The sequence below is a fragment of the Dendronephthya gigantea genome, unplaced genomic scaffold (assembly GCF_004324835.1).
Source record: "Dendronephthya gigantea isolate DGI-Jeju-01 unplaced genomic scaffold, DenGig_1.0 000090F, whole genome shotgun sequence".
NCBI lineage: Eukaryota > Metazoa > Cnidaria > Anthozoa > Malacalcyonacea > Nephtheidae > Dendronephthya > Dendronephthya gigantea.
The window spans coordinates 235,675-248,976 of NW_021163100.1; the positions used below are offsets into that span (position 1 = coordinate 235,675).

The window sequence follows — 13,302 nt, forward strand, 5'->3', positions numbered from 1 at the left end:
CGTATAAGAGCTCTTACTGGAACATCAGTAACCAATATCATAATTCACTCGTTCACATCTATCAAAAGAAGAAAATCGTAAATATGTGTATTGGCCTATAGGTGCGGACAAGTGGAGATTTGCGGCAAACTGTGACTACGTCTCTCTTTCTGAATAGGCGTAGCCCAAGATTGCAGCTCTGTCGATCTAATTTTGTTTCCGACAAGCCTGTAAACTTAATTGATTTACAACATGTTGGCTTTCCGAGTAGTTTTTTTTCGTACTTTAATGCATGCTTACTTTTTCGTAACAAACAGCACAACGGTGATAAAACAAAGTAATTATATATAAGTTAACGAACCCATAAGTTAAGTGCATAGATTGAAGGAGGAATCCTTATTGCATCAGATCCGAAATCATATGCAACAAATCGAGATTCAAACTTTGCGTCATCTGACTCTGTTATTGCAATACCATGGTCTGCTCTGCTGCAATTTCTTCCTCCTCCACCAATCATCATTACAGCACCATCACCGTGATCCCAATCACACCAAAATCCAATGTAACTGCTGTTTTGTATATTACTACTGCAATTGTGCTGTTCAAAACCAGCTGTTGTTTTGTACTGACCTCCGTAAATAACTGGACATCTCCCAAGACACTTGTTACTTGCCCAAACTTTGTGATTACGAAAGTTTCCATAACTTGTAATCTTGGATCTAAATGTCTGACCTAATACAGAATTTTCAGTTAATAGTTTTTGCCATTTTATGGTCATCTTTCTTCCTACGCGCCCGTTGTTTTTTAGAAGCTACAATATACAAATAATGAATGTTTATGAGTGCAATGGTAAAAATATTTAGCCGAGTTGAATGGAACATTCTATCTTTCACCAAGTGAAAATATTTTTACCATTGCACGAATGAAAACATTCATTATTTGTTTTATATAATACCAAAATAGACTGTCTCGTTTCAAAAATATAATTTATTAAAAAACATACTGTATGGATCAACAACCATATGTGCGAGAAGCATTTTGATGGATGGTATTTACTGAAAGCATTAAGAGTGCAATGGAACAAAATGTATAGTACAATTGCACTCTGGAGAGTGCAATGGAACGCTTTCCATTGCACTCTTGGAAAATGGGACTTTCTATTCAATATCACGTGATTGTCACCAACCAATTAAACGCTCTAAATTTAATGGGGTATTATATAATATAACTTATATCGCTACACCTTAATGGAGAATTTGTTAACGAACTCGTGATCCAGGAAAAATATAGGAGTCATTTGTTCCATCTAATTACAATTTTTAAGGCTTAAAAAGTCAACTGCGGGCTTAACGCAGTGAATTAATTTCAAAAACATGATGACACTTAAATATGATGATTTCTACCCCCCAATGTCATCCAATTAACCCTAGCAATACGTAGAATTTTACCTTGAAGACAATTAGAGGTAGTTTGTAGCAAAGCTGTATTGCTGCAATCATCACTTCGTGTAATTTTTATTTCTTTTCCTTTTGTTATCCAGAAACCTCTAGCTATCATGTCTTGATTGTTCATTGGATCGTTCACGTAGCCATATGGTGTGACTTTGTCATACCAGTAATCACTCTGGCGCACCCAGTGTTTATGATCTCGGTTTGAAAAGCGTGCAATAAGTGTCCAACCATCGTTCAATCGGTGACATTGTTGCTAGACGGTATATAATAAACTAATAACTCAACTAAAAATGAGAACTGTTGCTCGATGGGGTATAGCGACGAGCAAACAAACACGGGAGTACTGGCCATAGCTAAGTAGCATGCTCAATACTACCATTCCATAGCTTTTCATTTGCCCTTTCGTAGAAGACCTCACTTTACAGCAGGTAGGCACGGTTACTCGGATAGACATTAGTACTCGGATAGTATTTTCGAGTATTCCGTCTTAGCTGGGTATATTTTGATAGTTGTTGTTGAAATATGATCCGTTTGAAGCGAAATATGAAACCTTGAAGCCTATGGTAGCCCTTCCTCGTATACTGATGATGGCTGACAAACAAGAAGGAACGATTATTTAAAAACGGGAAGGTTTGATTGAATCAAGTCATTCAAGTGATAGGGGTGTCGATATATCAATGTATCGTTTCGTGAAATGGAACTGGTAACGTTCAATATGTATTACTGTAAACTATGAATATGTATAGATTGAAAGAAAATTATATTCAAATTTATAGTAACTTGAATAATAGCAATACATGTACATATGAATAAATCTGAAAGCATAATATGATGATCAAAACAAAAAAAAGCACAATAACTACGCTGTTTAACTGCGCTAAAAAAGCTTCAAATGACTATTAAGGTTTTTGTTGTCAGTTTTTAGATTGGCTTCCGCCATCTTGAAATCATTAATCAGCAGACGTTTCCCTTCGCATTACCCGCATTTCTAATGCTGCCCGCTCCGTTCGCCCCCTAATTATCCCGCCCGCTCGCAGTATTATGAGACGCATGTGGAGGAGTTAAGTGGCGACCTACTTCTGACATACCCTCCTACCTTCGCCAAAGGCGTAACTAGAACGATAATTGGGGGAGGGTTGAATATTCATATAATTATTCAGTTCTGCCAGACGGATTTCTATTGTAAGCTATTGCAATTACAAAAGAAATCCGTAGGGCAGAACTGAATATATCAATATTCCCCCCCCCCTCGAATTATCGTTGCAGTTACGCCACTGACCTTCGCACGGCCCAAATAAGAGCATTCAGTAAAACCAAACCAATTTATACTCACAGGTAATGTATCCATGTCTTGGTAAAACATCCATTCCCTATTTCCAACAAATTCCATTTCTGTGTGTATTTTGTTGTCGCTGATCTGACAATTCATTTCATATTTTTCTGATCCAGGCTTGTAGTTATAACCAACACATACTTGGCTTTCAAGACATTTTAAAGAACATTCAGCTTCGGAGTCAACAGAATGAGTGGATATGATATCTTCTGGGGTCAAGGAACCACCTTAATTGAAGTGTTTCGTAGGGAAAAATAGCATTTAGAAATTGCTATCTCGATAAATGGGAAATTGAATATATAGTTATTTGATGCACATTCTTAATCTTAATGAAAAGTGTCTATATGCTCGACTTTAGCTAATTTTTTCTTGGCCATCCCTTTAATTGGCGGTTTTATACAGGGAAACGCTTGCTTGTGGAGTTCAATTTATATCTTTGCTATCTTCGCAAGTTATATTCTTCATTGAGCTTGCTTATTGCCTGTGATCCATACATCGTAATCTTTATCAAAATGATTAATTATCCATATTTTGTAGAAACATAATTCTTGTTGCAAGTGATAACAAATATTCGAAAAATAGGAGATAAAACATTCTTGTGCCGAAGAAATAAAATCATCAGCTAATTTTGATCGAGCACTCACCAGAATCTCGCATTTTCTTGAAATACCTTTGACTATCCAGTAAAGATGTTTCTGATTTACAAGACAGGCATTGGCTTGAAATAATGAAGAGAAAAGGCAAAATTCTTATTGCTGAAAGATCCATATTATTTAGCATGTATGATAAGATGTGACATTAATTTTAATCTTAAGACGGCGAAAGCAACTCACAAAAGTGCAGGTGTGTTTGCACTAAGATAGCATATTATAACGACAATAACCAGTAAAAAGACAGCATTAACTCATTGGAATATATAATATTCCGTATATCTAAACGGTAATAATACGACTACGTTTCTACAGTGGCGTAGCCAGCCTGACAATTTAGTCATGACTAAATTGTCGGGCTGGCTACCCCACTGCGTTTCTATCATAAGCGATGTAACTTAAGCCGCGTTTACACTACGTGCTTTGACCTGACGTGGGTCAGGTCTAGGCCTAGATGTGAACTTAGTTTATCCGATCCAGAAGGTGGCCTGGACCTGGCCTGGGGCAGGATTTTGGTATGTGAACAGGCTTTACCTAGTCCTGACAAGTTTTGAACTTAATAGGATGTTTTGTATAGGATACATATAGTATTACCATGCATGTACTTTTCGGCGTGTTTTGGGTCTTTTTCAAGTATTTTGTCAATTACTTTGGCAATCCGATATCATCAACAAGGAAGACAGTGTGAACGTATCACGTATTACTTGGACTTGTCCCAGACCTGATCCAGGTCAGGTCTAGGCCTGAAGTGTAAACGCAGCTTTAGTCCTGCATGATCAAACAAGATATTCCATGGTTAGAGTTTTTATTGCTTAACTGCGCATGCATGGGCGAGGCCTTTATGTTCTTGACCTGTTTTGATTCTGGAGGCTTATATAGGCATGGTCGAAGTAGTCGGAAAACCAGCGCAATTTAAATTGCGCTAAGTAGAAATTAAACAAAATATATATCCTTTAATGAAATGATGATTTATATTTTTCACATATTAAATGATATCGCCCGTATACAAAGTGGCTTTGTCAATTTTTGTACAGCTGTGAAAATAAGCTTACACATCTGCGAGTTCGTTTGACTAGCTTAGTTTGTGTGTGAACTAGGAAGGCTGGTGAATTCATTTACTATCACTCCAATGTAAACTATTATTAGCATATTATACATTTTGGCAAATTCGTATGAATTGAAATGAAAAAGTGCATGTTTGCAATTCCTAAAAGACATCAGACGTTACTTCACAAACAAAATAATTTAGTCTTCGCTTCGATAAGCATGGAGAATTGAAAACACTGTTTGCAACGAAATGTTGCGAAAAAGTTTGGTCATTCAAGGGAAAATGATTTCGGAAAGACAAAATATTTCACTCATCAATGATCACCGACAATAATATACTTTCCGACGATATATTGAAAGTCGAACGTAGCAGATTGGAAATTAGCACTGCCATTGAGAATAGTCACTACTAGTGACGGAAAAATCATGTCATAATAGGGCTAAAATTTTTTTCCATCAACCATCGACACAATCAAACTTGTTATAATCTTTGAAAAACCACTGAATATAAAAGTGTAGGCGTTTGAATTTGGTATAACTATATACACTGGTTTATTTTGGAATCTGTGCGAAACTTCATGTTGCCATTTTGAAGTGAACTGTCACATGATCTGTGTGATGGTATCATTTCATATAAAAAACACGGTGAGCACTACCAAATACACGGTCAGTTTAAAAGTTCAAAACAGTTTAGATTTGGCGTAGTTAAACATGCTAAACTAAAACATTATATTTGTATATTAAATAATTTACGTTCTAATACATTAGTAACATTACTTACCGCAACACTCTTGTGGAATGCGTGGTAGCCGGTGAACTTTATCGATTTCATCGGCCTTTGCCCCTCTCGTTGTTATTTTCGTAGTTGTACTGTTCGGTCGCCTGATGTTGTTTGTCCGCCATTTATTACATTATTTTTTTAGATAAAAGGCATTCGATGATTCATCTCGATAAATGACCTCGCAAATTATGAAAACGTGAATCGACTCTTCTCGATAGGATTCGGAAAGTGTCGCGAAGTACACGATGACTTCCGAAACTGCAAATGATGTTACCGATCATCAAAGACGCTACCGACTGTTACAGAATCCAAATCCGCATCGGCGACATATGGAAACCAGGCTTTAGCTTCTGATGATGTCGTTGTACGACAAAAGTTAAGACGTATTATTATTAACAAGAAATTTACCATAACAGTAGCTACTTGCCTCGCTTGAATTGTTCTCAATTTTATAAATTTGATAAAGCAGATAATATTGTTTCGAAGCAAGCTTTTAAACTTGTTTTCTTCAAAAGAGAATGCATTCCTTTGGCTTGTTGACTTTGATGATGTTTTTAGAGAATTTTCATAAGAATGTTTTACAGTATTTACATTAATTAAATTAATTCTTTTCAAGTTATGATGGAAAAGCTGATTTGAATAATATGTCGGAAACTGTTTATTAGTCAGTATAATTAACCTACCTAATTAGATTAAAAATGAACAAGTTTGATTGACATTTATTGCATGGGAGTGTACTTTTTAGTTTTGAGAACATATGGGCAGTGTTGGGTTACCACAGCGAAGTGTGGAGTGCGAAATATATTGTGAGGAGTAGTTTTTAATAATTATATGTTTATTTCTTGGTGGTCTGGTGTTATTTTGCGTTTGTGAACGTATGGGACTCGTATCTAAAAGGATCGAACCCCTTTTCCCACAAATATACTGATTTTGGACGCAGAGTGGGTATATATACAGCATTTTTACGTCAAATGATTACTTTTAGAGCTTAATTGCAACCTAAAATCTAAAAATCAGGGGCTCCGGAACCACGGAGCAGAGGGAACAACCCCGCCCTTTCCTGCCATGTATATATAATAGTATCATACATTCACCATTTAATGATGCTTATCCTTCGCATTAAAACTAACCAGTAATATTATTAAAAAGGGGTTCTCCAGTCTCGTGGATTTGCAAGTTCGCATGTAATTGTAAATTTAAGTTTCCTATTCGTGTGGTTGCCAAGATAAAATGAATGTACTCTTTTCTAAAAACTCTGCTTCAGCCTCCGGCGCCCCTGCTAAGAATATACAAGTCCATCTACACTGATGGTAAAAAATTATATAAGTTACAACACTTTGTAGAACAAGATATATTTTTTAGCGAACCCATAAGTTTAGTGAGTAAGTTTTAGGCTGAAAGTTTGATGCATCCCCTCCGAATTCATGAGTAATTAATAATGAACCCAACTTTCCTGCATTTTCCTCAGTTATTGCAATACCATGGTCTGCCCTGCTGCAATTTCTTCCTCCTCCACTAATCATCATAACAGCACCATCTTCTTTACCCCAATCACACCAAAATCCAATGTAGCCGCTGTTCTGTATATCACTACTGCAGCTGTGCTGTTCAAAACCAGCTGTTGTTTTGTACTGACCTCCGTAAATAACTGGACATCTCCCAAGACACTTGTCACTTGCCCAAACGCTGTGATTACGAAAATTTCTATAACTTGTAATCTTGGATCCGAATGTCTGACCTGAAAAGAGTTCGTAACCATTCGAATATTGTATATTTTTTAGTTTGAAAGCGAGCATCGTTTATTCTATGCCAATTAACCCTTGGAAAACTTATTGAATAAATATCACAAAATATTGGTGATGTAGGGTTAATTTCAGATAGTGCTTAAGTTTCACGGAGATTCTGAAAATGACTTCAATTATTGTTTTTGGAAAAACTGCATGTGTGCGGCTAGGAATTGTTTTTTAAATAGTTTGTAAAAAATGTATCATCGTACTTTGAAGGCAATTCGAAGTAGTCCGTAATAAGGCTGTGTGACTAGAGTCGTCACTTCTAGTTAACTTGATATCATGTCCGCTCTTTTGCCAGAAAGCGGTCGAAATCATGGTTGAAATGCTCATTGGATTATCAACATCTCCATACGTAATTCTGTCATACCAAAAGAAGGGATTCTTTAACCAAGATTTGAAAACTGTGTTGGAGAAGCGAGCAATAAGAGTACAGTTGGAATTTGATAGATAGGAGTTGACCTGGGTAAAAAAAGAAAGTAAGTAAGCCTTACAATAATGATAGTCACGTCCATGGGTTTTAAATCGATCCACGTAATTATTGTTCATCATCGACAAGAAGCGTCATAAATTTCGCACCAATTTTTCCTCAAATGTACGTAGTTCATAAGCACACCTGACGAAGCAAGATGGCAGATACGTCAAGCCGCACTTTTATTGCTACTGAACGAGTGGTTGGTGGCGTTGTTTGGAAAATGTTCATTCGATTAGTTTTACTATTAATTCAGGCCCATGCAGTAGGTGCATGGCCAGAAATCGCGGACATGGAATTCATATGCAGATTGCCGTAAATAATTTGCATATGTTTTAACTCTGCATTTTTAGTTTATTTCTACAAGCGTTTTATGTGGTATTGAACGTGATAAACGGCTAAACTTTGGCTTGAAAATACAGGAAGAGTACTGATAAAAAATTTTTAAAACTACCCCAAAATATTTGGAATAACTTAATTGCTCTGCAAATTATAACCGACTTACTAATATTTGTATTGCAGCGTTTTTAATTAGTGCTTTGTATTATATAGTTTTTATAGTTTTCTATAAACTCACGAGGCTGTAGTTTGACATCGTTTGCAAATTTCGTTGGAAGAAGGAGCAGGTTAACTTTGTCCGAATTTTCTGTCTAATGTCTAATATTTGAAATACATGCATATCCTATCTTCCTCATCTCTTTATCTCCATTTCTAGACCCAAGATGCTGCATGGCTTGGTTTGGCCAGTCACAACACAAAGAAAAATGAGTTGGCATTTAACTCACATAATATGTAACTTCTAGGCTCTGGTAAAATATCCATGTGCTGATCCCAACACGCTCTCTGCCGCCGTCTTTTGTCTTATTGCTTATTTGACAATTCACCTCATATTGCTTTGATTTTGGCCTGTAGTTGTAGCCAAGGCACCCGGGGTTCTGAATACATTCAAAGGAGCACTCGTCTTCGGAATGGACAGTGTAATTGGATATCATATCTTGAGGTAACAAAGATTCGCCTGATTTAAGATTAATTTTAAAAAAAAAGTAAAGTCGGTCTATGATTAAACTAATGATTTACGATTCGGGTTTTAGAATGGCAATAATTTGAATACGATTTAAGTGAAACCTACTTTCATGTATATTAATAGTCAAAAGGGAGTACCCCGTTTCTTATTTTATTCAAAAAATTGTCGTCATGAACTTCGTTTCAAAGTTCAAATCTGGTATAACAATTGCCTAAATGAGACACTTTCTCGACGTTTCATTTGTGTAGGCTTTCATTGTCGTACGACGAACTCTCCAATCTCGTTCCCTGGGTCTTCTGTGTTCAAGATTTAAGAAGAACCTGCATGCGAACGAGGTTGCGAACTCTCCTGACGGAGGCCCTTCTGTCCAAACGTCGAGAGGTATTTTTGTCTATTACTTCTTACGCAGTGCGTGTTTGCACCACATATAGCTATTTTACATCTATATGTATCTGCCGAATGCACGCCGTTTTGCAAAAATAGAACACTTCACACCCCTCTCCGCTCATGAGATAACTTTGAAACATTTGGAATGTATAGCTATAAAAAACTTCGACTAAATTAAGTAAATAAATCTCATATACAAACCAAGGAAAATTGTTTTTGCATCAAACCGCAAAAATATAGTGATCACTTATAAAACTAATTTTCGCTCAATATATTCGAGAGGATACAACCATGCACCTCTTATGTAAGTTAAGAGGGGAACAGCTCCCGATATTATGAACAGGGAATGTATGCATATGCTTGATTATGATGTTTTAAGTTTGAAAACAGAAAAAGGCATGATGATTCCTATCATTTTGCCTGATGTGGAATCGAATCGATGAGTCGATCAAATAAGTATTTAGGATCAGCGTTTCTTACAATTTTTGTGTGCTAACTTTAATCCTTTTTATCAAAAAATCTTACCATAATCGTATATTTTCTTGAAGTACTTTAGCCCATCTGACTCTGACGTACATTGCCTTGACATGACGATTAAGAAAAAAAGCAGGTTTTGTTTCATTTCATTGGAATTCATCGTGAAATTTTTGATGCAGCTTCTCCTTTGAAGATAGCCGGAGTGAATAAAATATCGAATGTGTCTTGTAATTATTTAGGGATAAGGAATGGGAATTGGAATTGGAATTCGTAGCTTTTGGCATATTGATTCATCAAACTTGTACGCAATTTATTGAGTGTGGTTATTACATTAATAATTTTATGATAAATTTGCATGCATGCACAAATGAAATAATATAATCATTTTTATGTTTAGCTACCACGGTAGTGGCTTGTTCGGTCGCCGGATTCAAAATTAGTAAAGCTTGAGTTAGTAAGTGGCGAGCTTTAGGAAAAATATTCTAGCTATGACTATATATAAATCCCCGTTTATACACCACATTCACCACTTGACGTAGGCTACCTGTTTCATCCTTGCAGCTGGCGTTTGTATTTGTAGTCTAACCACTGGCACCAATTTTAGCCGTATACAATATGCAAGCATTGAATAAGTTGAATTGTTTAAGCGGGCTTAGATATAGCTAAATAGATTTGTCATATTATCGGATTGATCTTTTTGCTCTTCTAGTTTTTGTATAGTGACAATTTTTGATAGTTTAGTACTTAATAGTTGGAATTGGTACACCTTTAATGCAAAATCTACCTAGACTCTAGAGGTATATTGTACATAATAAAATGGAAGTTTCCAATCCATATATTTTACTACAAATGTTCACTTGTCATTGGGAGAGATTTATTAAGTTTACTTTAATAATATAGGAACAAAAACCCAATAAAACCATCATAATATTAATAATTATACCGAATACCTCCCTAGTGGAAAAGTATGACAAATATGAGAAATAATAATTAAATGCAGCTATTTTGTCTTACAACGAAGACATAAGCAACGATTCGGTTGGTTTATTCCTAGTAATCTGAAATGTTTATTTCTCGTTCTCTTTAGACATAATCAAAATTTAATCATGTTTTAATGAAACGTATATAGGAAGTAGAAAGCCAAATCCTATACAGACTAATAATTACAAAAATATATTAGATTTTTGGAGCAGGTGTCTAGCTGGGAGCCACTCAACTTGGAAAAAAATAATATTTTTGCTTTGTCATCACGAGAATCGGCTTCAAACTTCCAAAAGACAATTTTTTCTGTAATTACAAATTATAATTATTACGATATAATGGGTAAGAAATTATTTTGAATATAACATGAACAAAAAAACTAAGATGCCCATACCTATATTGGGACAGGAATATCTTTATGTTATTTAGATCCGTATATAGGGAGATATTTCCCAAAAGCAGGTTTTCGAACTAAACAGTTGAATAATAGTTTTTTTTAATTTCCTGCCACCCCGTACGTGCGTGTTTTTAAATCTCGCGTGGTCCGTACGACTTCATACGGACCGCTCGCTTAGCCAATCAGATTGCATAATTTTGCATCATTTTTGAGACATCCCGAAATAATGTACCGAATTTGAAAAGTTATATGAGTTTTTTTAAAAAAGACCATAGCTTGGACCAAAGTCCAAGGTAGTCTTTCCTCTAGATCTAATGAGAGTCGTTTAATTTCGATAACTTTAGTCGATAAGAAGCTATTTTGAATCAAATTGGAGCACGTTTTTTGGACACCCGCGGTATAATATAATATAAACTTCATTAAGTGAGGCAAATACATGCAAAAAGAGACCTGAACTTGTCAACTCACTTTAAATATGCCATTTTCATGGATGTTTTTTAAATATTTTTTTTCAAAGTTCGTATTTAAATAAGAGTTACGTTATCTAGGTCGAATCAGGAAGATATTATCAAATATCAAGCTAGCGCTATATATGGCATTATGATATAATATATTGAGTCTAAAGATTTAATAACTACAAAAACATATGATTAATATATTCTTTTCTTATATTTCTCTTTCCTATTGCCGATTTTATGAAAATACTTCTTGTATAATAATTATATCAGTTGTTGCTCCTTATTGAATGAATTTGATTGATTGATATATGCCTTTTCCAAAATATTAATAATGTGAACCGCACGAGACCCACTTGATTGATCGCTATGTAGATTAAGATATGTCGTCTTGCACGTATCAGGATAAGCGGAGTATTGTACAGTCATAAACATGCAGCTGCAATATAATGCAAAGCCGGTCTAACATTTGAAATTCCGGCAGAATCTTCCGCTAAAACTTGTTTATAAATCCAATCTGTGAAATCTCCGTAAATGAGCTTATACTTTTGAGCGGAAAAAGACTGCAAACTGCAGGTAAGTTGGATTTTTTAATTTAAATCATGTTGAGTCTAAATTAAGTTCCTGCTCGAGCGCGGTTTGCCGTTTAATAACATCAGTTTATGAGCAAAGGAATCGTTCCGTCCACTCGACTTGTAATTTATGTATTTTTCAGCGTTATTATGTAATGGCTGAGTATTTCACTATCTTTCGTTTTGTTATTCTTATTTATATATACTATTAAGAGAAATGAAATAGTACATCATCGTTTCTGATGTTTTCACTGCATGCGCGGGGAATATCTACATGTATTTGAATTCAAGAGGCTTAACATATACAGTGGAGAAAACAAATTGGTGCATTTACATTTTATTATTGGTCGGCTGCAATTGTAAGGAACACTAAAAAGCAAATGAATCATAAATGCCTGAAGTCAATAGGAAAGAATATTTCTTTGCAAATTCAAATAGACGTTTAAGATAGCAATACTCAAACTATGTCTTTAGTTTAATATGATTTAGTTTAATATTTAACGGGTTTTTTTATGCGGTCGACCCTTTTGTCGTAAATAAGGAAAATTGTTTAAATTCAATTGCTACGATCGTTAAAATATTTTCTTTTATGTAGAATTGTCATTATGGTTATTCAAAGTACATTTGAGAAAAGATGTCAGAATATTTCTCCTCCGAAAGAATTATCATTTGTGACAGCCAGCATAGCATTCGTCTTTATTCTTACCAACATCCCTGGAAATCTTCTTAATATTTTTGCTGTTGTATTTGATCCGAACAAAAATTTACGAACTCCATTCAACTGGTTGATCGTTAATTTATCAGTAGCTGATTTAATCGTAGGCATCATTACTGAGCCTTACTTGGCTTATTACGCCATTAAGGAAGGACTTGAAAAAGACGTTTCAGACGAACTGATCGTCATTCACTTGGTTTACTTCATTTCATGCTCTGCGTCGATCCTTAGTCTTACAAGTTTAGCAGTGGAACGATATCTGGCTGTAAGAAGACCGAATATTTATCGCACTAAAGTGAACAATAAAAGAATTCTATTAACAATAGTAGTGATCTGGTTAATTTCGCTAAGTTTACCTAACGTTTATCTTTATGTTGGTTTTACGGCATATGCATTTATGTTTGCAAACACCTCCACTGCAGTTGCCGTTATAATCATCTGTACAACCTACACTTTGATGCAGAGAAAATTGCGATCTTGGAGTCTAAAAATGCAAACAATTCCTTCCTCTTCAGCCAAAGAAAATGATATCGCACAAAATGAAAAATTGCCAACTCGCAATTTGAATTGTATCACGACGAGTCAACTCTTGGAAGCCAAAGTCACTCAAATGTTTCTGATCGTTCTTATAGCTGTTCTGTGTTGTTATGGTCTCTCTACGGTGATGATGTATTTGGTAAATTTCTGTCATGGTTGCAGTTGTACAACCCTTCACTGGTTCCGAGATCTTCATGTCTTGCTTATTCTGATGAATTCAAGCATTAATTTTTTCTGCTATGCTTTAAGATCTACAA

At 35.3% G+C, this 13,302-nt stretch overlaps 2 protein-coding genes across 2 annotated transcripts; both read right to left on the reverse strand.

Moving 5' to 3' along the window:
* Positions 1–311: 311 nt before the first annotated feature.
* On the reverse strand, positions 312–3,462 carry LOC114533433. The gene is made up of 4 exons (XM_028554945.1): positions 3,408–3,462; positions 2,764–2,990; positions 1,428–1,683; positions 312–711 (listed from the first exon to the last, which is right to left on the reverse strand). Exons 1-4 carry the CDS (start codon positions 3,418–3,420, stop codon positions 332–334), a joined length of 876 nt encoding a protein of 291 aa, XP_028410746.1. The 5' UTR covers positions 3,421–3,462; the 3' UTR covers positions 312–331.
* A 3,137-nt stretch (positions 3,463–6,599) lies between these two features.
* On the reverse strand, positions 6,600–8,492 carry LOC114533400. The gene is made up of 3 exons (XM_028554911.1): positions 8,286–8,492; positions 7,238–7,490; positions 6,600–6,979 (listed from the first exon to the last, which is right to left on the reverse strand). Exons 1-3 carry the CDS (start codon positions 8,490–8,492, stop codon positions 6,600–6,602), a joined length of 840 nt encoding a protein of 279 aa, XP_028410712.1.
* Between the last annotated feature and the right edge of the window lie 4,810 nt (positions 8,493–13,302).